The sequence below is a fragment of the Asterias amurensis genome, chromosome 13 (assembly GCF_032118995.1).
Source record: "Asterias amurensis chromosome 13, ASM3211899v1".
Taxonomy (NCBI): domain Eukaryota; kingdom Metazoa; phylum Echinodermata; class Asteroidea; order Forcipulatida; family Asteriidae; genus Asterias; species Asterias amurensis.
The window spans coordinates 4,564,638-4,591,678 of NC_092660.1; the positions used below are offsets into that span (position 1 = coordinate 4,564,638).

General features: G+C 39.1%; 1 protein-coding gene across 2 annotated transcripts in view; it reads right to left on the reverse strand.

The window, feature by feature from the left end:
• LOC139946062 (phosphatidylinositol 3-kinase regulatory subunit alpha-like) overlaps positions 1–27,041 on the reverse strand; it is a 43,400-nt gene that overhangs the window by 11,155 nt on the left and 5,204 nt on the right. Inside the window, exons 3-16 of one of the 2 annotated variants that reach the window (XM_071943659.1) lie at positions 26,516–26,647; positions 16,808–16,870; positions 15,211–15,356; positions 13,725–13,859; positions 12,954–13,065; positions 11,769–11,885; positions 9,162–9,257; positions 8,083–8,178; positions 6,945–7,154; positions 5,516–5,717; positions 4,219–4,325; positions 2,370–2,466; positions 1,120–1,221; positions 196–376 (exon numbers count right to left, since the gene is read on the reverse strand). In XM_071943659.1, coding sequence (XP_071799760.1) covers positions 196–376; positions 1,120–1,221; positions 2,370–2,466; positions 4,219–4,325; positions 5,516–5,717; positions 6,945–7,154; positions 8,083–8,178; positions 9,162–9,257; positions 11,769–11,885; positions 12,954–13,065; positions 13,725–13,859; positions 15,211–15,356; positions 16,808–16,870; positions 26,516–26,647 — 1,796 coding nt within the window. The remainder of the gene's footprint in view (positions 1–195; positions 377–1,119; positions 1,222–2,369; positions 2,467–4,218; positions 4,326–5,515; positions 5,718–6,944; positions 7,155–8,082; positions 8,179–9,161; positions 9,258–11,768; positions 11,886–12,953; positions 13,066–13,724; positions 13,860–15,210; positions 15,357–16,807; positions 16,871–26,515; positions 26,648–27,041) is intronic. The other variant, XM_071943660.1, reaches the window with a different exon arrangement.

Consider the following 27,041-nt stretch of genomic DNA (forward strand, 5'->3'; position numbering starts at 1 on the left):
CATCAGTGCTTGTATACTCGGTACTTTCTTACCTTTCTTTCTTGGCTCATACTTTTGATGATCAAAAGTATCAAAATTCGCTTTCCACAAAGCATTAGCAGGAAGTATGAACCGAGCTTTATACTTCCACCATGCAAAATTTCTCACCCTACTTCTAAAATAATAATAACTTTATAAAGAGTAGAAAAAACTCACTGCATCTTTCTTGGACACCGGTAGCGTCAGCTTGATATCCAGCTTAGCGTTGTACTGTGAGAGGGGAACGAGGCCATAGTGTTGAATCAACTCTACCACGGACACAAACCTGAGTGGTTCCGAGAAGCCATAGCGTCCGTTGGAGTGGCAGATCTTGATTAGTTTATTACTGCCGCCCTTCCTGTAAACAACAACAAAATGACTCCACGTTAGTCCCTTTAAATTGTTGATAAAAACAAACCGTGCTGGTTGGCATGGCCGGCCAATGTTAGTAAAACAATCAATCATGTAAACAGATGTTGTCACCAAATTCAACAATTCTGCAAACTTAATTGGCAGCTTTGTTTCCCAAAAAATTCAACACTATTTCTGAAAATTTGTGTAACCTTATCCCAAACTGTGGCTAACTGGTTTTGCTTTGCATTTATGGCTTCCCTTTGGTAAAACTTGGGCTTTGACGTTGCAAAAGAATGGTCTACAACAACCTTGATACCTACACATAGTCTGCTCGAACTATAAGGTTTTAAGTGCAAAATGGTACGGGTTTCAATCTCTGGAGCTCCAAAATAGAGTGGTCTTCAAAGCGTTTGTTAGTCAAGCATCGTACTCAAGGACACAAGTGTTATGACTGGGCAGGCCTGGAATTTCATCTTTTAAGAGGGCAAGGCCATTTTCATTTTGAAAAGGGCACTTCCATCGGAGAATCTTAAAGTCTATGGGAATTTTTGAAAGGGCACCGAGGCCATGCCCAGGGCAACGAAGACCATGGCCTCCGTGGCCTCCGTTGCCTCCGTGAAATTCCAGGCCTGACTGGGATTCGAACCCAATCCCTGATGACTTAGCCAGCAGAGTTTGATGCTCTTAACCGCTCGGCAATGACACTTTCCTAATTTCAAACCAAGATAATTTGTTGTGCAACCTTACCTGAGGGTCAGCGTGTAGTCACCCGTCAGAGGGTTATTGGAAGCATCTCGTACTAAGAACGTCCCGTCAGGCATATCTTTCATCTTTTCATTCACGTCCTCTCTGTACCAACCAGGGAAGGACACAAACCCAAAGTTATCTCTTGGTTGTCAAATATTCATAATAATCTCGACAACTCTGAAAGTCTCCTTTCAATAGAAAAACTTAGGGCTTGACAAAGAAAATTGAATAGAGCGAGATTTGAACCCAAGACAATTCTAAAAGGCAGTGGACACTATTGGTAATTACTCATTGTAAAAACATTGTGAGAAACGGCTCCCTCTGAAGTGCCATAGTTTCAAGAAAGAAGTAATTTTCCACAAATTTGATTTTGAGACCTCAGATTTAGAACTTGAGGTCTCGAAATCAACCATCTAACATGTCTAAAGGCACACAGCTTCATGTGACAAGGGTGTTATTTCTTTCATTATTATCTCGCAAGTTCGATGATCGATTGAGCTCAAATTTTCACAGGTTTGTTATTTTATGCATATGTTGAGATACACCAACTGTGAAGGCTAGTCTTTGACAATTACCAATAGTGTCCACTGCCTTTATGAAATCTGTTCAAGACATCAGGGCTCTTTTCATGTTGCTGCTTATTAAGCAGATAATTTTGCTTACAAATTCTGTTTATTATTATTATTATTATTTATTCGACCAGAACAACACAAACTGTACAAAAATATGTATAACAGCACAAAATTATAAATAATAAATATGTGCAAAATAACATAAAATAAACATTTGAAATACACCTATTAAAAACTTAAACTTAAACGGGCCAATACAACATTAATACAACTTACCGAAGACGAACCAAAATGCAAAAAAAAAAGAATAAAAAAGAAACGGCTATGTGGGTCAGGGGCTGCAAAAGTAGAATAACCACCAGAATGCAGCCCCCGCAAATAGCAAAGGACAGTTTAGCAGGATACCAGTCAGAATAGACCCTTCCCATGAAATATGTAAATTGCACATAGCGCTGTGCGCACTAACGTTTTGGTTGGCAAAATGAGGAAACATCGCGCTGTTTTGTACACGGCTAATGGATGCGTGACGCAGACCTGATTGTGCGTCTGCTTAGTGCACAACTCTATGGCGTTTGCCAACCAACAGGGTCTGTAACGCATGCGTGAATGTGATTAGCATATTTCATGGGAAGGGTCCATTGCAAATGCCATGGGATCGAATCCCACCTGGGCCCTTACCTTGAGATGTCTCCCCAGTACCATTCCGCTTCTTCAATGGTCCGTGGTTCAGATGAGAGCGAAGGTTGAGAGGGTCTCGGGGGTACAGGTGGGACATCTACAACATGACAACAAATCAAAAGTAACATGAATCGCCCTAACCGTAGGAAAAGCTACAACATGCCTAGAATGAGTAAAAGGAAAGTTTACATTTGATATTATAAAAAAATATAACACCCCTTACAAATATTCTACCTTATCATTGGTTTAGGAGATCATGTCACTTGATATGTCTTAGTTTTACTAGAAACGGCGGCCGTGTGACAGTGCATCGTTACACGGCATGCAGTACCCAGATGTCTTTTTACCCATCTCAAACCCAATCAGTTGTGCATCTGAAACGCGCGTACGAACGTCACGTGTACGAGGATGATAAATAATAGTCTGTTGGGATGTTTTAAAAGAAATATTTACTGCTTTTACTCATGCTTTTACTCAGTAAAATAGAATGCTCCACGGATCACCTCGGGAGTCAGAGTTTTAACCATAGCACTCAAAGCAGTCAATACTTGTATGCTACATGTATGTAAATCTTAAAATTAATGCCAATAAAAGCTTTGGTTAAAAGCCTATAGCAGCTTTCGATAGTATAAAGCACTTTGAGAAACTTTTCACTTGTACATGTAAGTAATGCAGTGGCAGTGTCATGGCCGAGCGGTTAAGAGCACCGGATTCAAGCTTGGTGTTTGATCAGCAGGGTGTGGGTTCGGATCCCGGTCGTGACACTTGCTACATAAAATTGGGGAGGTATTGCTTTCTGCTCTACCAGCCACACTTCGGATTGATGATACCCAAGCCTACATTCGTATGGACTGTGAAAGGGGGTAACCCTGATTCAGCCCTAGGAGTAGGTGGCAACGGCCTCTGGATAAAATAATTGTAGCCCACACCTTGAAGTGGCCTTTAGGCCTTGTGTGTCAGGCGACTTGCATAAAAAATGCGGTTATCTAAAAATGTATCAGATTTTCCCCCAAAACATTTGCATCTGAGAAACGTTTCTGTCAATAGTGTTTCCCAGATGGTGTACTTCCTATTCGGGATTTTTCTTCCGGCGGTATCTCAAAAAATGTGACCGCATTTTGAAATGAAATTTTCACATTTTGGTTTCATAGTACACATTCACGTATCTTTAAAAACAGTCAAACAGTTCCAAAAACAACTCAGAGTAATACAAAATTTCAATTTTCAAGGCACAATTTTCAATTTGACTGAAATGCCAATAAAGAACAAATCTTCATTAGCAGTGGACACTATTGGTAATTACTCAAAAAAATTATTAGCATAAAACCTTATTTGGTAACAAGTAATAGGGAGAGGTTGATAGTATAAAACACTGCGAGAAACGGCTCCCTCTAAAATGATGAAGTTTTCGCAGAAAGGAGTAATTTTCCACGAATTGATTTCGAGACCTCAGGTTTAGAATTGGAGGTCTCGAAATCAACCATCTATAATATAAGCACACAACTTCCTGTGACAAGGGTGTTTTTTCTTTCATTATTATCTCGCAACTTCGACAACCAATTGAGCTCAAATTTTCATAGGTTTGTCATTTTATGCACATGTTGAGATAAACCAAGTGAGAAGACTAGTCTTTAACAATTACCAATAGTGTCCAGGGGTGGATTTCACAAAGAGTTAGGACTAGTCTTATCTCGAGTTAGGACCAGTTACTCGTCCTAACTGAGGACTATCCATGCAATTTGTATATCTCCTAGGACTAGTCCTAAGTTAGGACTAGTCCTAACTCTATGTGAAATCGACCCCAGTGTCTTTAATAAGTCCTATACTTAGTACAGCTGTTTATCTTTACCTGATGGATTAATGATCGGCGGTCGCTGCTGAACACCCCAGTACTCATTCTGCTCTATCAATGTCACTAGAAGTCGCTTATGAGCTTCCATATTGTGAATCACATGCCTGAGGAGAAGGTCATCAATATTCATGACTTGCTAATAAATATTCATTCATGCAAAAGAGTAATGTGCCATTACAATAGACCCTTCCCATGAAATATGTAAATTTCACATAGCGCGTGCGCACTAACGTTTTGGTTGGCAAAATGAGGGAACATCGCGCTGTTTTGTACACGGCTAATGGGTGCGTAACGCAGACGCGGTTGCGCGTCTGCTTAGTGCACAACTCTATGGCGTTTGCCAACCAACAGGGTCTGTACGCATGCGTGAATGTGATTAGCATATTTCATGAGAAGGGTCCATTGAGTCAAGGGGCTGATTTCACAAGGAGCTAAGATTGATCTGAACTGTGTATCAATCTTAAATGCTAAGCAAAGGATATACATGTACCTTTGGTAATAACTTCAAAAAGGAATGTCCATGAAAACTACATTGGTAAGAAGCAAGGCAGCTATAGACGATGTGAACTCTGACGTCACACGGAAACCATAACATGATGCGCGCGCATACCACGGAGCAAAACCTTTGTGTTTTGGCAGCCAGCTAGAAAGTGTATGCAATCTTACCATGACTACGTGTCTTTTTGCCCAGCGAAACATGACCTCAACAGAGGGCGGTTTGAATGTAAACATAGGTCACATCGTCTATTGATAATGGAAAACATTTTGAGAAATAATTCCCTTCAAAGAAATGTGGTTTTAGAGAGAGGAACTCAAACAAGTTCCAATTTGAGAAAATGTTTCTGCATAAAGCGTTACTCAGTGTATTCCAATTATGGTTTACTCTTCCTTCGTTGACATAACCACTGGAAGTTTTCAGAAATATATAACAAACATTACCACCTTTTGAAATGAAATTTTCACAGGTTACTTTTATTACATTTTAATTAATCTTTTTATATTTATACAGGATTAAAACAATCGAATATTTCCAAAAACCAAAGGTACACTTATGACAAAGTATGCGATAGGCTGTTGAGGAACAAAAAAATTAACTCTGAGGGCAAAGCAGGAAAACATGGGAGCATAATAATTGGGCGTTACTTTACGGTGTTATCTTAATTTTTTTTATGATATTGATCTTTAAAAAAAAAAGATTTTTTTTTTTTTTTTTAAGAGTAAAAAATATTGAATTCCAGTTTTAAACAGAGGAGTCACATCGCTGCTTTAATACCAGATACATTAAAAAGCTTACATGATTTTATCATGTGGCGGTTTTAGTAACGAGTGACAGAACACCGAGGCTAGATGCTTGGGGAAGATGTTGTTGGCCGTGTTGAGCTGACAGATCCGACATAGATGAGCCATGATGTACGACAGTGTACACCGGTGGTGGTACTGCATCTTAGATACACACTCTAACAGCTTGGTCAATCTTTTGGGCTCGTCGTAGATAGCTGTGGATTGACATAACAAAGTGTGAAGTTATAATAATGATAATAATAATAACAGGATTTCTATAGCGCCATTCCATCTAAATCATGGGGCTCAGCAACGAGAGGACATTACAAACAAATACATTTTACAGGGCCCAATTTCATAGAGCTGCTTAAGCACAAAATTTTGCTTAAGCAAAAAAATCCTTGCTTAGTAAAATCAGATTACTGGCCAAGACTCCACTCGATTGTTATGCTAAAGTAAACAACAGCTAAATACCAGTCATAAGCAATGTATATGGCATGAAATTTTGGCCAGTAACATGTGTAAAATAAGCGAGCTATTTTCGTGCTTAAGCAATTTTTTTTGCTTAAGCAGCTCTATGAAATTGGCCCCTGGAAACATGTGTGTTTTAAAGTTGTTTTTAGAATGATGTCACAGTGTTCAGTGATCTGACGTGAGATGGTATATTGTTCCACATGGCAATGTCACCCTTATGGGTGTTCCAGCAGGGCATACCTGTGGGTTAAAGGCAGTGGACACTATTGGTAATTATTACTAAAAAATAATGCATAAAACCTCACTTGGTAACGAGTAATGGGGAGCTGTTGATAGTATAAAACATTATGAGAAACGGCTCCCTCTGAAGTAACGTAGTTTTCCAGAAAGAATTAATTTTCCTCGATTTTGATTTCGAGACTTCAGAATTAGATTTTGAAACAAGGGTGTTCCATCTTTCATAATTATCTCACAACTTTGACGACCAATTGAGCTCAAATTTTCACAGGTTTGTTATTTTATGCTTATGTTGAGATACACCAAGTAAGAAGATCGGTCTTTGAAGGGTGTTTCCAGCAGGGTATATCTGTGGGTTAAGGTTAAAAGGTCTATGTAACTTTTGTAGAACAAAAAACACAATGTCCACAGATTTACATTAAACTTACACAGTTTGAAGATGATAGTAGAAAGCTTCCCTGAAAATACTACGTGCTGAGGTGCTGTAGTTTTTGGGAAATGAGTAAAACAATGTCATGAAAATAATTTTCGTCTCATGAGACGAAAATTGTTTTAATCATTTACAAACGTATTTTCATGACATTGTTTTACTAATTTCTCAAAAACTACAGCACCTCAGTAAGTAATATTTGAAGGGAAGCTTTCCACTATCATTATCTTCAAACCCTGTAAGTTTAATGTAAATCTATGGACATTTTGAAAAGGTACCCAAATCCTTTAAATCAACTTACCATTGGCACACATAAAGTCATTGTACATCTCGTACTCTATAACTGGATTAGGTAGCATTCTCAAATAATGCTTAACTAATCCCGTGATGCAGTGGACATTACTGATCCCATTCAGATCGACGCTGTCTAACTTCTGGGCAAACCGACTCTTCAGTTCGTTAATCTCCAACATAGTACATGGTAGACGGTAAAGGCCTTGAATCTCCAAACCTATAAAAAAACCAAAAGAACTTGTCAGGGTTCTCCCTATGCACAAACTAGTATCTCAGGACAGTACAAGCGAGTCAACAAGTAAATTTCGGCGGATACGCACAAAAACAAAAAATAACTATCAACAGAAAAAAAACCCACATAGAATGCTCCAGATTACACAGTAGGACTTTTAAAACTAACATAAACACAAAGTAAAAAGCATTCAGAAGACCTTGGAGACCTTGTATCTGTTCGGTGTCCTTGGGCCCAAACAGAATGCCCCACAGTTTAAACAAAAAAATCATGAAGAGAACCCATACAGCTATATAAAAGAACTAGAGGATGCACTGGCCTATATGCGCGGCCCGGCATGCGCCCATGCCGCCATTTTCTAAGTTGACAAAACAGCATCACACAGCGTGCGTTTTACTCCAGATTGTAAGGCCATTTTGTAAGTTGACAAAACAGCAATGCATAGCGTACAACCCCAACGTGTACTTCATATTCAACGCGCATACACTACGAAACGCATGTCCCCTTGCAGTCCCTTGCGTTTGTGCAAGCAGCATCACCAGTGCGCCCTCTAGTAATTATATATAACTCTATGGGAGAACCCTGCTTATAGATTGCAATCACAATTCATAAAGTTGCCACAAACCTCATAACTAAAGTTAATGGCAAAACTCTTCTCCCAGAGTTTTATTGTAAAACTGAAACAATGAAGAAAAAAAACAGTTCCAACACCTTGTTTGTAATTTCAACAAATTGATTTTTTGCTTCTGTTTAATCTGTTTTTTCTTTTATTTTCTGTTCAGATTATATGTATATAAATATTCTTTTAAAAAATTGAGGGGGGGGGGGGGCCGGGAGGGGGGTACAGTACCTTGCGTGCTTAGTGGCAAACATTACTGAAAGTAGGAGGGTTAAAAAAGAACCATTGACTTACCATGGTGTTCGATAGCTTCGATGCATTTGATGATAAATGGTGGAGCAGGCTGTGACAATGTAAACTGCTCCGATAACTCCACTCCGAAAATATTCCCTGAGAACAGAAACAGAAAGTAATCAGAAATGGACAACAGTCTTCTTTAAAAGAAATCCAGATTCAGGGACCCTCAAATTACCCCCAAATTTATCTTCTGTAAAACAAAATCAGAGTTAGGAGTTCAGGGGCGGATTTCACAAAGAGTTAAGACTAGTCTTATCTCGAGTTAGGACCAGTTACTCGTCCTAACTTAGGACTATCCATGCAATTTGTATATCTCCTAGGACTAGCCCTAAATTAGGACTAGTCCTAACTCTTTGTGAAATCGACCCCAGAGTTAGGATGATTTAAGAAGAAACTATAAATAAGAGAATCAATGTGTGGTGAAGAAGTTTTCAACTAGTGGTTTAATCCCAACGAGGCCCAATTCCTGATAATTTTACCGAGACAAAGTCGAGGTATCAAGAACCAGGCCTCGGCGAGTTTAAACCACTAGTTGAAAACCGATTCAACACACTTTGATTCACAGGCTGCAAAGAATTTCTGCTCATGCTAGGCCACGTTACTTTAGAAGTATGCTAAGCATTCCTCATTACACAGCTAGGGTTTACTGTAAGCGAGCAATGGCGATCGCAAGCACCGAATCCGACAGTAAGCAGAGCCGTTAAATTGGGCCCAGTCTTCAAAACACTATGTGGGTCTTATTAATGCATAGAGTTATATATAAGAACTAGAGGGCGCACTGGCCTATATACGCGCCCCGGCTTGCACGCAGGCGGCCATTTTCTAAGTTGACAAAACTGGCATCCCACAGCGTGTGTTTGTGCGGCCATTTTGTAAGTTGAACAAAACGGCATCGCGTAGCGTTTGATAAACATAAACTCAAACGTGTGTTTCATATTCAACGCGCGTACATAATGGCGCGCGCGTGTCTCCTTTAGGTCCCGTGGCGTTTGTGCACGAAGCATCACCCGTGCGCCCTCTAGTTCTTATATATAACTCTATGTATTATAATACAAAAAATCTTTCCTGATTATTACCGCTATGGAAGAGTTGTTGTCTTGACATAAAGTGGCTTGAATCACACTTGGCAAGTCCAACTGCAGCACAGCTTTTGTGACATACCAACCGACATGCTGTAAAAGAAAATTAAGCACACAATAATTTTAGTACACATTGCTCTGGATTGTTTCATCATAAACCGCTGTGATCTCGATGGAAGGCGGTATACATTTCATGTTGAACGTATATATTTTACATATATGGTCACTTTAGGGGAGACGGATTTAAGAAAAAAAAAATCAAAAGTTGAACCTTATCTCACCATGCATTTCTTATAATGGCTAATTAAAAATAAAACTACATAGGCCCAACACTCCTCTTTCATGTCTTTATACTTTATACTATTCACATTCTCAAGTTTGTTCTTCCATTATTATCTCGCAACCTCAACAACCAATTGAGCTCAAATTTTCACAGGTTTGTTATTTTGTGCATGTATTAAACAAAAAAACCAATACCATTGACCCACAAAACTTTAAAAGCAACGAGCCCTGGCAGCTTTTCAACAAATTTACCAAATAGATGTTGGAAAACAAGGAAGTCTGCCGCAATCAACTGGCACGAGACCAATGTTGGGTTTCTTTTGCTTCAAGCAACATGGTTCATTTATGGGGCTGCTTGTGAACAGGAAAAAATAGATAAGCACAAGAAAACTTATGCTTACTAGAAGAAGGTTTTCAGCCAAAATAACGTAGCATATCTCACAGCTGCAACTGGTATTCTGCTGTTTTTTTGCTTAGCTGACTATTTTTATGTGACATTTCTACTGCAGTGGAATTTTACCCAGATTAAGGTTAACAGCCAGGAATTACCCAAATTAGAATCGGTGATTGGTATCTTGCTAATTGTTGCTTAGCTGAAAAACTTTAAGCAATATTTAGTGTGTTTGGCTAGTAAAACATTTTCATGTAGAAACAATTGTTTTGCCAAACTTCATACAGCACAAAGTGCACACAATAGTATTTTGGAAAAACAAACTTGAAGTATGTCACCAACATTACATAGTACTTTTTCTGGTAAAACAAAATTGTTCTGTAGATGGATAAATTCCATGGTTGAGCAGGCTCTACAGATTTGAAACTTCGTTAGCAAAACCAAGCAGGTATTTTGGCTCGTAACCTATTTCTGGTGAGCGCAATTTGTATGCCCTTCAACTAATTGTTGTGCTGAAGCAGCTCCATGAAATTGCCCTGAACCAAAGTCTGCTGACTAAAGCCCGGTTCGTACTTCCTGGGGATGCGAAAACATTTTTATTGTCACCCGACTGTTTTCGCAGCGAATGTTTCCCATGAGTTAAAGGGTCTATGTATGTACTTTTTCCTTACACAAAACATAATGTCCACAGATTTACATTAAACTTACACAGATTGAAGACTATGATAGTAGAAAGCTTCCCTTGAAATTTTACCTACTGAGGTGCTGTAGTTTTTGAGAAATGTGTAAAACAAACAATTTTCGTCTCAGTTTAAGCATGTTAACACCAGTTATGCTAAGGTTTTGGTATAATATCATAACTGGTTAATGTGTTTTGAATGCTAAAATAATTTTCATCTTCCTGAGACGAAAATTATTTTGTGACTTGTTTTACTCATTTCTAAAAAACTACACATTAACTTCAAACCCTGTAAGTTTAATGTAAATCTGTGGACATTTTGAAAAAGCACCCAAATCCTTTAAACGGAGTCAACTGATGCAAATTATTTGTTGAAAATATGTGACATCAACATTTGTATGTAACAGGCTTTATAAAATGCAAAATAATAATAACATGAGTAATAATAATAATAATATCGAAGCCTTATATTTTACATGACATAGCGCACGTATCTACCAAACAAGGTACTCAAGGCGCTGAGTATATACAAACTTTCAGAAAGATAGGTAATTGCAGTGATGAATTTTTGAGACCCAATTAGTTAGCACCTTATAAGGGTTTACAAGGTGCTACGGCGCATTCAGCAGCCACAGCCAGGAACACCGGGGCGAACCATTTCTCTTTATGAAAAGTGCACTGGGTTCTTTTACATGCATTACACAACACATGGGACCAAGGGCTTTACGTCCCATCTGAAGACTTGTCACCAGAACTCGCACTCGGGAATCCATCACACCCATTCTTAAGGACCTTCATTGGCTACCAATACGGGCTAGAATTGATTTTAAAGTTTTGGTTCTGACTTATCAATGTATCCATGGTATTGCCCCTGTTTATCTTCAAAGCTTAGTTCAGGAGTACAAAACAACCAGGAATCTACGATCTTCAAATAAATCCCTTCTGACCCCCCCCAGTTATCAAAACCAAGTCGTACGGTTCCCGCTCTTTCCAATATGCAGCAGTTCAGTTATGGAACAGTCTTCCAGAGGTTGTTAAACAGGCTGAGACATCAGAACAATTCAAAACCCGGTTGAAAACATATCTGTTTACTTTGTACAATAATTGTTGATTTCCTTTTACAGCGCATAGGGACCTCACAGTGATATGCGCTATATAAGAACGGTTTTATTATTATTATTATTATTATTATTATAGAAGAAATAAAGAAGAGGAAACTGAGACACCAGCCCTGAAAACTTTTACGACTTACTTGTGCATCTTAGACCCTGATGCGTCATTCCATACATGAATTTCCTACACTGGTCACACCATTGTAGCGTTGAGAATGTGCTCGGTTGAAGTTTATGCTGCGAGGAGGGGTACAACACTGTATAGAAAACACACCAAAGCTGCAACTATTAGCTCATCATCTTTAAAGACAGTGGACACAATTGGTAATTACTCAAAATAATTATTAGCATAAAACCTTTCTTGGTGACGAGTAATGGGGAGAGGTTGATGGTATAAAACATTGTGAGAAACGGCTCGCTCTGAAGTGCCATAGTTTTCGAGAAAGAAGTAATTTTCCATGAATTTGATTTCAAGACCTCAGATTTAGAACTTGAGGTCTCGAAATCAACAATCTAAACGCACACAACTTCGTGTGACGTGGGTGTTTTTTTCTTTCATTATTATCTCGCAAGTTCGATGACCGATTGAGCTCAAATTTTCACAGGTTTGTTATTTTATGCATATGTTGAGATACACCAACTGTCTGACTGTGAAGGCTAGTCTTGGACAATTACCAATAGTGTCCACTGCCTTTAAAGACAGTGGACACTTTTGAGTAATTACCAATAGTGTCCAATGCCTTTTAAAGAAAAGTTATACATTTGGTTTGTTTGAATACTTAAAAAATACTGTGAAAAGGTTGTAGTGCTTTTTCAGATACATGTAGTGCCGAGAATGTGAAGCGGTTATGTTCACGCAGCAAGAGTAATCCATAATGAAATACACAATCTGAGAGACTGTCTGAGAAACTTTGTTTCTTTCCCTTTTTTTTTTATGTGTTTGAATCCCCGTCTATCAAATCACAGTTCTTTGAAGGGAGTTTTTTTTTTCTCGGAATGTTTGACACTATTAACAGCTGCAATGCTTCTTATATATATTTTTTTTATTTTTTAAATGCACATGTAAAAAATGGTATACATGACATGAGGAAAATAAAATGTTAAACCCAAAAAGGAAATCAAGTAAAACGTCGGAAGGGGCATAGATTAGTTTTGTCATTGTAAAATGTATATAATATCACCAAGAAAGGGTGTCGTTTAATTCTCAATATGTGTACCTTCTTTCACTAGTATCAATTTGAGTTCCATTAAAAATTAAAAGGACTCCAAAAGTCATTCACATGATGAAAGGAATGTTCGATTTTAGATTATAAGCCGACTGTTACCTTCCGTTACTGGTTCTGATTTAACTCCATGCTGTCTGGAATCTCCTTTCACAAGTTCATCTCTCGTATACAGGATACATTGCTGGTTGAAGTCGTCTTTTATCCCTATCGCCTAGGGACACAACATTTACTTCCGTTATCAATGATTGAAGTGCATCAATTTCCACCGATAATTGTAATAATAATAGTGTTAATAAAGGACACTCATGGGGCGCCGGTAATCAGAACATTTTTGATAATTACAATTCTATTGATGCATGATTGCGTCAGGGATAACGAATACCAGTTATGTTTTCCCTAAACAATAGACCATTATGCACGGCATCCGGTGAGCATCAGAGACCTAATGTGTAAATTGATTGAGTGCCTGTGGGACAAGGCACACTGATAGACGAAAAAATTGAGTCACGCAAAATAATGTAAGGTCCAATTTCAAACTGGTAGTAGCCAGATTTCAAGCTTATTTGAACGAATTCAACCAGTGCAAATGACTCCTGGCCAATGGCACACTTGGCTTCGCCTCGGGTGCCAACCTCGGTGTACTAAACACCATCACGCAAAATTTTTTACCCTACAAAATGGCCTACCGTGTTGGTTTGCAAAATAAAAGGAAAATCACGCAATTTCACGGCACATTTGTGCGTATTTTTAAAGTTTACTTTTAAAACACCTTTCCAACTATTGCATTTCATAACAAATGGTTTACAAACGTTTTTCATAGACCAACTCGATCCAAGGCGACGTGTCCCTTTAAAGATGATGCTATTTTACCTCAAGTTTCTCCAGGTTTAGCTCCATCAGATACTGTCCGTCTATTTGATGTTTCTTGAAGACATCGGCGTAGCGATACAGATGAGTTACAGCCATCCAATTCAAGACATTTTCAACAGTCCATTTCAACATTGGCTGAAGAAGAAGAAAAAAGGAAACTAAATAACTGCGGAAAAATTGATTTGCAGAAATATTTTAAAATCTTGGAGGACCTTACAATGTCAAAGCATAAAATTGTTTAAGTGTTTAAGAACAAAAGAAGTCCACATCATATTGGCACTGGAAACACATGTCCACACAGTGTTTGCTATAGTATTGTAAGACCTTACAAAGTCAAAGCATAAAATTGTTTAAGTGTTTAAGAACAAAAGAAGTCCACATCATATTGGCACTGGAAACACATGTCCACACAGTGTTTTCTAAAGTATTGTAAGACCTTACAAAGTCAAAGCATAAAATTGTTTAAGTGTTTAAGAACAAAAGAAGTCCACATCATATTGGCACTGGAAACACGTGTCCACACAGTGTTTTCTAAAGTATTGTAAGACCTTACAAAGTCAAAGCATAAAATTGTTTAAGTGTTTAAGAACAAAAGAAGTCCACATCATATTGGCACTGGAAACACGTGTCCACACAGTGTTTTCTATAGTATTGAAGCATACGTTTTTCTAAAGTGCACAGAATAGAGGAATGTCCACAGAGTGTGTGCAACACACAGCTGTGCAGGTTGAAATAATGTGATTTCTACAGTTTCAATGTATACTGCCGTCAATATTGGCTGGACTGGACACTATTGGGAACAACTCAAAAAAATGTCAGCATAAAAACTCACTTGGTAAAGAGTAATGAGGAGCTGTTGATAGTAAAAAAACATTGTGAGAAACTGCTCCCTCCAAAGTTATGCAGTTTTTGAGAAAGAGGTAATTTTTCACCCTAGTGAGACAATACTTCAGGCCTAAAGCCTTTTATTATGTATCTGAAAGCAAAGTTATGCAACTAAAGGTGCTTTTTCTCTTGATATTCTCTTGCAACTTCAATGACAGATTGAGCCCAAATTTTCACAGGTTTGTTATTTTATGCATACATGTATGTTGGGGTACACCAAGTGAGAACTGGGCCCAATTTCATGGTTTTGCTTACCGCTGAATTCTGCGCTTATGATCACGATTACCCGCTTACGTGCAAGCGCCAAATTTCTGCGCTAGCCTTGTAAGCGTAGAATGCCTAGTGACGTGGAGTATGCACGCGCAGAAGCCCCAATTCGCCGTTAACCCGTGAAATACGCTTGCCGTAAGCACAGAATTCCCTGCTTCCGTAAGCGCCGATTCCGTGCTTACGGTAAGCAGAGCCATGAAATTGGGCCCGGGTCTTTGACAACTACCAAACCTCAGTGCTTCAAAGCTGATTCTTTTTCGTTTTTGAACAACTTTTCACCCACATTGCAGAACAAAACCTAATCTGTGAACCTGTATTTTGCGGTACCTACCATCTCCCTATTGGTTTGCGTGTAGCCACTTAAATTCTTATTACATTCATAGTTATTGGCATATTGTCCACAGGTCCTGTGATACATGAGGTTGCAATCCTCACATTGTAGTCCAATCTTGCCTGTGCCCCATACGTAGTCATTACCTGGGTAGAACAAGATTAACAAGTAATGAGTAACGAGTAACGAGTAATGAGTGGTGAGTAATAAGGAAAGAGTAGTAAAGAATAGAATAACAAGTAAGAGTAATGGGTAATGAGTAAATAGTAAAGATTATGAATAATGAGTTATGAGTAGTGAAAACTGAGTACTCTTAGCCTGAACATCTGATGTCAAACTTTAAAGGGACACATTGCCTTGGATCGGTCGAGTTGGTCTTTGAAAAGCGTTTGTAACAGTTTTTTATAAAATGCATATGGGTAGAAAGATGTTGTAAAAGTAGAATACAATGATCCACACAAACATGCCTCGAAATTGCGTGGTTTTCCTTTTACCTCGACGACTAACACGTCGGCCATTTATGGGGGTCAAAATTTTGACTCCCATAAATGGCTGACCGTGTTAGTTCGCACAGTAGAAGAAAAACCACGCAATTTTGGAGGCAAACTTGTGTGGATCATTGTATTCTACTTTTAAAACGTCTTTCCAACCATATGCATTATATAAAAAACGGTTACAAACGCTTTTGTTTTGACCAACTTGTCCGTTCCAAGGCAACGTGTTCCTTTAAGGTTTGTGAATTACACCAGAGGTCTGCCTTGAGCCTAGCGTCAACCCCCGTCTAAAAGCACCTTCACCCTGCCTCATGGAGACTGGCAGTCAAATCTTATGTATATAAAATATAGCATGCACATTGCTGAGCGCATTAAGACGATCAAAAGCGCAGCTGCCAAACATCACCGCAGACCAACGATCAAATCACAGATCAGGGACCAATTTCTGAGCGCTGGCTTAGCGGCCGATATTGTGCTTACTGTGCAATTTCTATTTCATAGCGCTGCTAAACTGTAAGCACACGAAAAGGCATGCTAACCTTCCGGTGCTTACTGCACCAAAAAAAATGACGTCACAATGCAAATCCACGGTAAACACGCAATATGGCCGCCCAATTTTTCTGCTAACCTGTGAAATACGCTAAAGGCTTAAGCAAATTTTTCTGCTACAGTAAGCACGCAAACTTGCTTACCGTTAAGCAGCGCTATGAAATTGGGCCATGGAAAGCTTGCAGTACATGTACGTCACTGCACATTTATCAAATGCAATCATTGTAACCAATGAAATCCCTGCTTCTGTTAAACCAATACCCACCGTTTTTATCCTTACGGATAAGAACAGGGCCCAATTTCAGAGCGCTGCTAAGCAAGAAAATTTGCTTAGCATGAAATTTCTCCCTTGATAAAAACAGGATTACTAACCAATTTTCCAACGTGACTTATATGATTTATAAGCAAACAGCAGCTGAATACCAGTAACAACCACCATGTAACAAATGGAAATTTTGTTGGTAATCCTGTTTTTATCAAGGATGAAATTTCATGCTAAGCAAATTTTTGTGAAATTGGGCCCAGGGGACCAGTCTAAACCTCTTTTTACTTACAGTGCTTGCACAAAACAGGTGTGACCAATCCTTGCTCAACTAGCCTGTGACCATTACCAGAATCTGAAAAACAAAAACCAAGCTTAGTTAATGTATTGACAGTAATGATTTTTTACAATTGTGTAAACGTGACTGACTAACTCTAGTTCAAGAAGTCGTTCTTCCTAGCTTTTCAAACATACGATACCAACTTTGTCCTAGTTTGGTCTCTTTTTGCTTTTTTTATACGATAATCAATGTCAGCGGATATCTGCAACTAACAGTTATCATTAACGGAATGACATGACACATTAGTAAGCCTCATGTACACATACCGGTATTTTAAATCAATTATGCATTAGTTTGCTTTATACAAACAACCTGTTAAAGGAACACGTTGCCTTGGATCGGTCGAGTTGGTCTTTGAAAAGCGTTTGTAACCGTTTTTTATAAAATGCATATGGGTAGAAAGATGTTGTAAAAGTAGAATACAATGATCCACACAAACATGCCTCGAAATTGCGTGGTTTTCCTTTTACCTCGTCGACTAACACGTCGGCCATTTATGGGGGTCAAAATTTTGACTCCCATAAATGGCCGACCATGTTAGTTCGCACAGTAGAAGGAAAACCACGCAATTTTGAGGCAAACTTGTGTAGATCATTGTGCTCTACTTTTAAAACATCTTTCCAACCATATGCATTAAAAAAAAAACGGTTACAAACGCTTTTGTTTTGACCAACTCGTCCGATCCAAGGCAACGTGTTCCTTTAAGTCAACAAAGCCCCCACATTAACGAATACAGTATAAATTCTTAAAAATGATAGTTCACCTTTGAACACCAAATCATAGGTGACTGCACATTGGTTTTTTTTCTAGTGATTTGAAGTGCGTTGCTTCCCCTGCGCCAAGCATGACACAGTATCATGTGACAAGCTGGAAAAAGCTGCGACTCGAATACACACCGGGGACTCGATGTCAATACCGTCGATTCGCATTAAGGGCGCCCCCACAGTTTACCCAGGAGAGGGCGTTTTTTTCCTAAGGCGTTGGACTACGAAAAATGATACCTGTAGCTCAGCATCGCACAGGCAGTTTGGGACCTTAAAATGGCTGCCAGAAATTATTATCTACATGATCTATAGCATTTATAAACACAGCAGATAAATACGACAATGATGATTTATCTGCAGCACTTGCAAACCATGAAAAATGGCCGAACATCCAGGGCCCAATTTCATAGAACTGTTTTAAAAGCACAAATTGTAGCTAAGCGCAACAAAACTATATATATGCTTACCATAATAACAAAGGCTTTTCAAATGCCTGAGTAAGGCTTCTCACCTGAAGTCTTTCTCTGATTCAAATATTTTATTTACCTTTTTCTCAACAAGCTAAGTTTGTTGCTTCAGAGGGAGTAGTTTCATAGCTCTCTGGTGCTCGTCGCCAAGTAAGTTTTTTATGCTAAACGTATACATACATAATGTATCGGTCTATTCTGAGTTATTACTAAACGTATCCAGTGCCATTACTGGTCACTATTTTCAAAAGCTCTTATCAGTTTGCCTTAACAACTGCCATCTTTGTTCCTGTTACACAAAACTTTTTTTATTATATACATATATCATAAAATATTGACTCGTTAGGCCCACTCCTACTAATTAGCTACATGTAGTTCAGGTGTCATGAAAATTAATACTTACAACACAAAGTAAAAGCAATTCTGGTAATTGTAGTAATTAATCATAAATTGTGTTTGGCAATGAAAAGCAACGAGGCATAAATTTCTAAGCAATTGAAAGCACTGCAACTCATCAAACATGTCAAAGTGACTTTGCAAATTGAAATTAATACACAAACTGGCTCGTAAAATCCCTTTCTTCGTTTTCCCTGCGGACCGGTCAAAACACAAAACACTGCACAAAATTCTCATCAATCCTCAGGTGGGTGGAGCTACATCATTCAATGTCATTACATAAACTGTACATCATATTCTTGTAATCATCAATGGAGACCAACGCACACAACACAATGGCTAATAATTCTGGCGTGACAAGTATAATGTCAGTCTCATTATAACAAAAATCCCACGCTTTGAAATATGATGTAATGAATACTGACCCTTACTGCAAGTCTTAACCTTTCTTCAAGCATTTTGCAATTCCACTCGCTTATGAACAGGGGTATTGGAGGGTGTCTTAAATACGCTATTGGTAATTCTCAAAACATTTATAAGCATAAAAACTGACTTGGTACTGAGCATTGGAGAGCTGTTGATAGTATACAAATATTGACTGCTTCGAGTGCTATGGTTAAAACTATGACTCCCGAGGTGATCCCCTCGGCTTCGCATCGGGAAAATAGAACGCTCCAGGGATCACCGAGGGAGTCATAGTTTTAAACCATTGCACGAGTAAAAGCAGTCAATATTTGTTTTATAACACCCCAAACATTTCTAAATACTGTACTATTATTAAGTTACAGACCTGAATGCTACAATCCACGGACGACGCGAATACAGATTGCAAACACTTTTACTTACTGTGTTGCATGTAGTGTCGTGCAATCCGAAATGGTTACAGACTATTAATTTATCATCCTCGCACACGCAACGGACGTCTGGGTACTGCACGCCGTGTGCTAGTCTGTCGGACTAGCGCACGGCGCCGTGTGCTAGTCTTCGGACTAGCGCATGGCAAACCGACGCACACGGCCGTCGTCTAGCAAAACTAAGACATGTCATGTGACGCGCTCTAAACCAATGAGCAGGCAGAATACTTGCAAGGGGTGTTATAATATAAAACATTGTGAGAAACGGCTCCCTCTGAAGTAACGTAGTTTTTAACAATGATTGAGAGAAAGAGGTAATTTCTTACTCAAATAATAAAAGGGTTCAGGCCTGAAGTCTTTTAATATTTTTAGGCATCTGAAAGCATACAAATTTGTGCAACAAGGGTGATTCATCTTTAATTATTCTCTTACAACTTCAATCACCAATTCAGTCAAATTTTGTTTACAGATTTCACATGTTATGCGCATCTTGGCGTGATATCCCATCATGGGACTTTGCCGAGTAGTAAAGTAGCAGTAGATGTACACCAAGTGAGAATACATGTCTTTGACAATCACCAATAGTGTCCAGTGTCTTTTAAAGGCACTGGACGCCTTTGGTAGTGTTCAAAGACCAGTGTGACATGGCATTTAAGGCCATTAAAACACAGGCAATTTGCAGGCAACCAACTGCACTGTTTAGTAAAAGGAACACTTTGGCAACAAAAGGAATACTACGGCAGCAAAAGATACATTATTCAGGCAGCAACTAACTATCTACCCCAAAAAATGAATTTTGAATCAATGAGTTCTCTGCTTTGAGATAGCCTGGAGCTGGTTTGCTATACATTTCCTTGTGACATGACTTGCAGGCCTGTATGCTTTGTTTTTGAAACGGCAAGGGCACCATGATGCATTTTCTCCTTTGTAAAAGGGCACCCACCCTATGAGGAAAGTCTAATATCTACTGGAGTATTTCAAGGGCACCAAGGCAATGGCCACGGGGCATGGAGGCAATCGCCTCCGTATACACCTCCGTGGTATCAGGCCGTAATACTCGTTACTTCCTCCTTTTGCCCATCTTTGAGTTTGTTAGCCCCCACCCCCAACCTTCAACCTTAAGACTGTTTGTTCAGCATATATTGCACATTAAAAAAATCAACTTCTGACCATGCTGACTGGAGGTGTTTAAATGCCTTCGCCCAACTCTGTTTTGTACAAAGATAAATTGGTACATAACCAGGAAGTTAGTGGTTAAGTACACACAGGTGAAACATAATACGTTATGTCGTTTTGCCACCACGGTGCAAAGGTCTCAAACACATTCAATATTACGTGGAGGAAGAGATCTGACAGTCAATTGTAATTTAATTCTTTAGGGAAAAGGCAAAGTGAAGTGAATCCTTCATTTTGACCTTGGTTTATGAAATGAAAAAGTCCAGGAACTTTATTATACCACGCCCGATACTTCATGAAGGCAACAAAGGCAATTGCCTCCATGCCCCACTTGGTCGTTGCCTCGGTGCCCTTGAAATGCTCCATTAGTTATTTACACTAGAGTGCCCTTTACCAAGGAGAAATTGCCTTGGTGCCCTTGCCCTTACAAAAATGAAGCAAACAGGCCTGTTTTATGTACGACTAGTGAATAATCTGCCTGGCGTGGTATGTTATTACCCAACATGCATGAGAGCCGACAATAGCTGAATCCCACCCGAGTAACATGCCTACGTGATATTGGGGACTTGGGGAAGTACTGAGTATACAGTGCTAACACACATCGGTGTACATGTATGGGTGCTGCGGGGAAGGTGTGGAATAGTCTTCCCTACCACATCAGGACTGCAAATACAACATCTTCTTTCAAAACTGTCCACAAAACCCACCTCTTTGCAGTTAAACAATGACCAGCGACTCTCTACAAACTTTTTCTGTTCCATTCTTTTGAACTGTTTATTTTGTATCCTGAGCGAGAGCCATGAGCGCCTTTTGGTGGCGGATACCGGCGCTATATAAGACTCCATTATTGTTATTATTATTATAAAAATATAAAAATTAATATTCATTATCCCCGATGCAAATTTAACATCTATTATATCGTTGAGGTACCTGCTGCCAAAACATAGGATTCGAACTGCCTCTAGCTGCCGGGCAACCTCGGTAGTCTAGTTGGTAAGACACTGCTCTAGAATTGCAAGGGTCGTGGGTTCGAATCCCACCCGAGTAACATGCCTGTGATATTTTTTCACAGGATTCGGGAAAGTACTGAGTATACAGTGCTAACACACATCGGTGTATGGGTAAAAAAAAAAAAAAAAAAAAGTGGCTTTTCTTAAATACAAATGTTGATAGGGTTATTTTCATGGAGCTGGTATTGCTCACATAGGCCTACTGAGTCATAAGAAACTTACGACAAACACAGTAAACCATTTATGAGATATGGTGGGCGGCGGGGAACGAATTCGCCCAGCAGTTTCGCAAAGCAAAATATTTGAGAGAATTAGCTGACATTGCAAACTGCTTACCAACCAAAAGGAGCTTACCGACATGTTTGTGTACATTGTATGATAAATGCAAACAATAGTTTTGACCCTCTAGCAGAGTCTTTTGCGATGGCTTTACAAATATTTGGCCGGAATATGTTCTGTGCACGCTAAACGCTAATTTTGAGTAGCAAAGTCTGGTACATTTTGTGCAGCATTTTGTGAAATTGTTCACTGTCGGACACAATGCTTATATGACACTAATTAGATTTTGATTAATTGGGCTGTATAATCCCAAACCAAACAGTGCACTTCTACAACTGTATGGTGTCCATACCAAAACGTCACAAAGAAGCTAATTGAATCGTCAGTGCAATTTGTTGTTTTCTTCAAAACGTGATCTTTGAGTGGGCCATTCTTGATTTCAAGGTTAAAACATACGCTGAAGTTACAGTACTACCATCAAGGAAGCTTATATGTTGACCTCTCTGGACTGAGTAGAAAGCAATGGTATGACATAAAGGTTGGCGTATATTTTATTTCCTTGTGCAGTCAGTGCAAAACTAACCAAGACTCCAGTATGGCAGGACACAACTGGGAAATGGGAATAACATTGAACTTGCATGACCCCCCCCCCCCCCCACTATTAATCTCAACACCCTGTTTCCTTCGCCTGTTTACAGAGCAAAAAATGGAAACCAATCCGAGTGAATGTTTCCTCTTTTCCCTTTAAAAGTCAATTTCGCATGACAGCAATTTAATAGCAGGTAGGACAATCAATGACATTTGGACTGTCCAACCAAGACCCCTCGTGAAATCGTGTGGAATCTCCTCAAACGTTGCTAAATTTTGTCGACAGTCCAGACCTACTACACAAAATTCTCTACTTGCAGAAATTTTGTAATGCCCAAAGTCATTGTGTTCAAGGAACCTTACTAAAATCCCTCAACAGCAGATGTAACCTTTTACAGCATGGTTTGTCAGTTTTGTACAACAAACGCTGGATCGTTCCATCAATACATTCACAACACGTTCAATCCTCAAGGGGGTTCATAAATATTAATGAGCCTATCTTCTCTCGAGTAATGCTTTTATTCCATAGAGTTAATATAAGAACTAGAGGGTGCACGAGTGATGCTTCGTGCACAAACGCCCTGGGACCGCAAGATGACAAGCGCGTCATTATGCACGCGCGTTGAATATGAAATACACGTTTGATGTTTTTTTTCATTGAACGCTCACGTGATGCTGTTTGTTCAACTAACAAAATGGCCGCACAAACACACGCTGTGAGTATGCCAGTTTTGTCAACTTAGAAAATGGCCGCCTGAGCGCATGCCGGAACGCGTATATAGGCCAGTGGGCCCTCTAGTTCTTACATATAACTCTATGTTTTATTCACAGTGACTTTTAGCAGCAACTTGCAATTAGTGTAGATTTAAAATACCCTGGGGATGTATGTAATACTGTACATAAGGCATTCTGAATCATACTGTACATGTACATGTACATACATACATGTACATTGAAGTTGAAAGGTGTGTGTGTTATCAGACCATGGAGTCAAATTGTACACAGATCTCGAGCTTTCACTTTCAAGTTGATTGAGTTTTTATCATCCCCTGTGCATGTTAAAAAAGTCTCAAGTGGACTTTAGACATATGACACAAAACTCTTCCTAACTTAAGACTAATCTTAGGACTTAGGACGAGTCCCAACCCTGCACTGTAGCATGCAGATCTTAAGATTAATCCTAAGTTAGGACGAGTTACTCGTCCTAACTCGAGATAAGACGAGTCCCAACTCTTTGTGAAATCGACCCATGGACACATGACATACATTGTTTAAGTTTTTCCACATTTTGGGGGTTTGACCCGTACACTGATGTGTGTAAAGCATTGTATACTCAGTACTTTTCCGAACCCTGTGAAAAAAAAAGTCAACTTTGCATATTACAAGGGTGGGATTCGAACCCACAGTCTTTGCCATTTCAGAGCAAAGTGGTGAGTATACAGTGCTTTACATTGCTGTAAGGGTAAAAAAACAATGGTATTATTTATTCCTGATGCAAATTTAACATGTCAGAATCTGACTAGGGAGAACTTTTCTTCACGCAAAATATAAATCACAGGAGGACCTTCTTTAACGGGATGCAACATTTGGTTTAAAGGCAGTGGACACTATTGATAATTACTCAAAATAATTATTAGCATAAAACCTTACTTGGTAACGAGTTATTGGGAGAGGTTGATAGTATAAAACACTGTGAGAAATGGCTCCCTCTGAAGTAACATAGTTTTCAAAATACCTTAAAGACCCACTTGGAAAAAACCTGTCAACACAATCTCTGCTGAAATTCATTGAAAATGTTTTTCAATCAGCAAGGAAATTGAGGTCACGTGAGATGTAACAGATTTTAAAGGCAGTGGACACTATTGGTAATTACTCCCCCAAAATTAGTAGCATAAAACTTAGGGAGAGGTTGGTAGTATAAAACACTGTGAGAAATGGCTCCCTCTGAAGTAACATAGTTTTCAAGAAAGAAGTAATTTTCAACGAATTTGATTTTGAGACCTCAGATTTAGAATTTGAGGTCTCGAAATCAAGCATCTGAAAGCACACAACGTCGTGCGACAAGGGTGTTTTTTCTTTCATTATTAGCTTGCAACTTCGATCACCGATTGAGCTCAAATTTACACAGGTTTGTTATTTTATGTATATGTTGAGATACACAAAGTGAGAAGACTGGTCTTTGACAATTACCAACAGTGTCCATTGTCTTTGAAATATCAAGTCATAATCAACAAGAAAAACTGTTTCCCTTAAATGGTTTAGCCTATTACTTAAAAAAGCTATAAATGTAAGCAGTGAGCAAAACAACAAACCATTTATATTAGTAGTACCGCTACCCTGAACAAAAGCTACAAGCACGATTACAGAGGTTTTCAGACTATTTCGAGGGGGAATATGTAAATTGGCTTTTCAAATCAAAGAGAGGGGGCCCAAGGAGAAAAATGGGCTTTTAGAACTTGTTTAAATGTTGAATTGCAGAGCGTCACTTTCTCACAGACAATTAAGCAATTCACATGGAAATATTTGTCATTGTCAGAAGGCATTGAACCTGTTAAGTTTCTGCCGTGTGTAGCCATAGCCATGGATCACACCCAAGTTTACAATACAACCTGGGCCCAATTTCATAGAGCTGCTAAGCACAACAATTTGCTAAGCATGAAATTTCTTCCTTGATAAAAACAGGATTACCCGCCAAATTCCCATTTGTTGAATAGTGCTTGTCACTGGTATTCAGCTTTTGTTTGCTTACAAAACCTGAAAATTACGTGGAAATTTGGTTGGTAATTTTTCATGCTAAGCAAATTTTTGTGCGTAGCAGCTCTATGAAATTGGGCACTGGGAAGCAGGGATACTTTTAATGTTGTTTTAGATGTCATTGACAGCTACCACTTTGTAATTTATGCGAGGTATGAAATAATTTTTGATTACAAGATGACGTGTCCTTTTCATGATTAAAGCCGGTTTATACTTCCTGCGAACAGATGACTTACGCTCAACATCGTGAAACATTTGCTGCGAAGACGGCCATGTGACGTCAAAAAATCAAAAGTATGAACCTGGCTTAATGCAGCATGTCATATCTCTTGTTTTCCATTTGATCGATTTTTCAAACTATGGGGCATTTTGTACAAATCTAAGCATTCTGAAAGTTTTCTACTTGGTGTGTTTCTCTTGATTTTAAAAGCCACTTTTAAAAGCTCTCCCTTTTTTGGGGTGGGGATAGCCCTGGCCCTTACACTTTCGTATTGTACTACAGTGACGTCCTGGATATCAGGGTCCATTTCTGGGGCGGAAAATTTTCAAAGCTTCATAACTCAAGTCTTCCCTGCAAGAAACCTGTAATTTCAACAGATTCACATTCCATGGCAGCATATATTTTTCTGCGGTGGGTTTTGGTCATCATACATGTATATTCTTCACAAATCAGTCATGTTCATGAAATAATGCAGCTCCCAACGTTAAGAAATTCCCATTTTTGTTCGTATTCTCACAGTCTGCCGTACGTGTACGCAAGACGCAAGCCGCACAAATCTTACATTGCGTTTGCGTGTTAACGATTTGCAGTAAAGATACAGTGGCCAAGAATTCATGTGTCTTGCATCATGCGTCTTGCACGCGAATGTATACGCGTATGCTCATCACGGCAGCACTGTGAGAAAACGATCAAAACAGGAATTTTTGGGAGCTGCATTATTTCACGAAAATGACGGATTTGTTAAGAACATTATAAGACGACCAAAGCCCACCGCAGAAAAATGTATGCCGCCATAGAATGTGAATCTGTTATAATTAGTGGCTTGTTGCAGGTAAGATTTGAGTTATGAAGCTTTGAAAACTTTCCGCCCCAGAAACGGGCCTCAATAGTTAGGACTCTGTATCTGTGTACAGGGAAAGAGTCCTAATGGCTAGGGTGGGGATGGATTATTGGCCACAGTTTACGCACATTGGTAAGCAACAGAATGACCGATATATGCTAACTTGGTGAAAACCCTGAACTCATGGCAAACTCAGTTTCCAACCAACATTCAACAAGGCAAATGAGAGCAGCCCCCACTACCACCAGCATCAAAGCAGGTTTAATACTAGTTTGCTCAATTGATATGTACATGATAAGAAAATACAATACCAGGTTTTTGAATATCCCAAAACTGCTTTGACAGATCTAGAGGTGACCTCTGCTTCTGGACAGATTTGGTAGCCGTTGGCGAGCGAGGTACTAACTTTTGGGGAAGCTGTCTTGTGCTCACAGGGTGTGACCCTACAGAGGTGCCATGTATAAAAATTATGTTTGTATAAAAAAAATTCCTTAAGAAGGGGATAACCATCTTCCAGGGCCAGTCCATGTTGCCTAAGCTGACAACCGATGACTGCACCGCCAATTAATGTATAATATTAAAAACTATAACACAAGGTTCTTTTACATGTAGCGCATTTTAAAATTTCGTACCAATGCACTTTACATAACATGGTCTGGTTATTTGGGCCCGTATCATTCCTGTAATCTTTCGCAGCTTCCTGTACAATGTCCAGCCAGGTTAGCCAGAGTGCTCCAATAGGCTTTTTCAAATACAATACCATCGTCACGCTACCCTTGTAGGTACACCCCTACATGTAAGTTAAGAGAATTATAGTTCAGCATCTTGCTCAAGAGC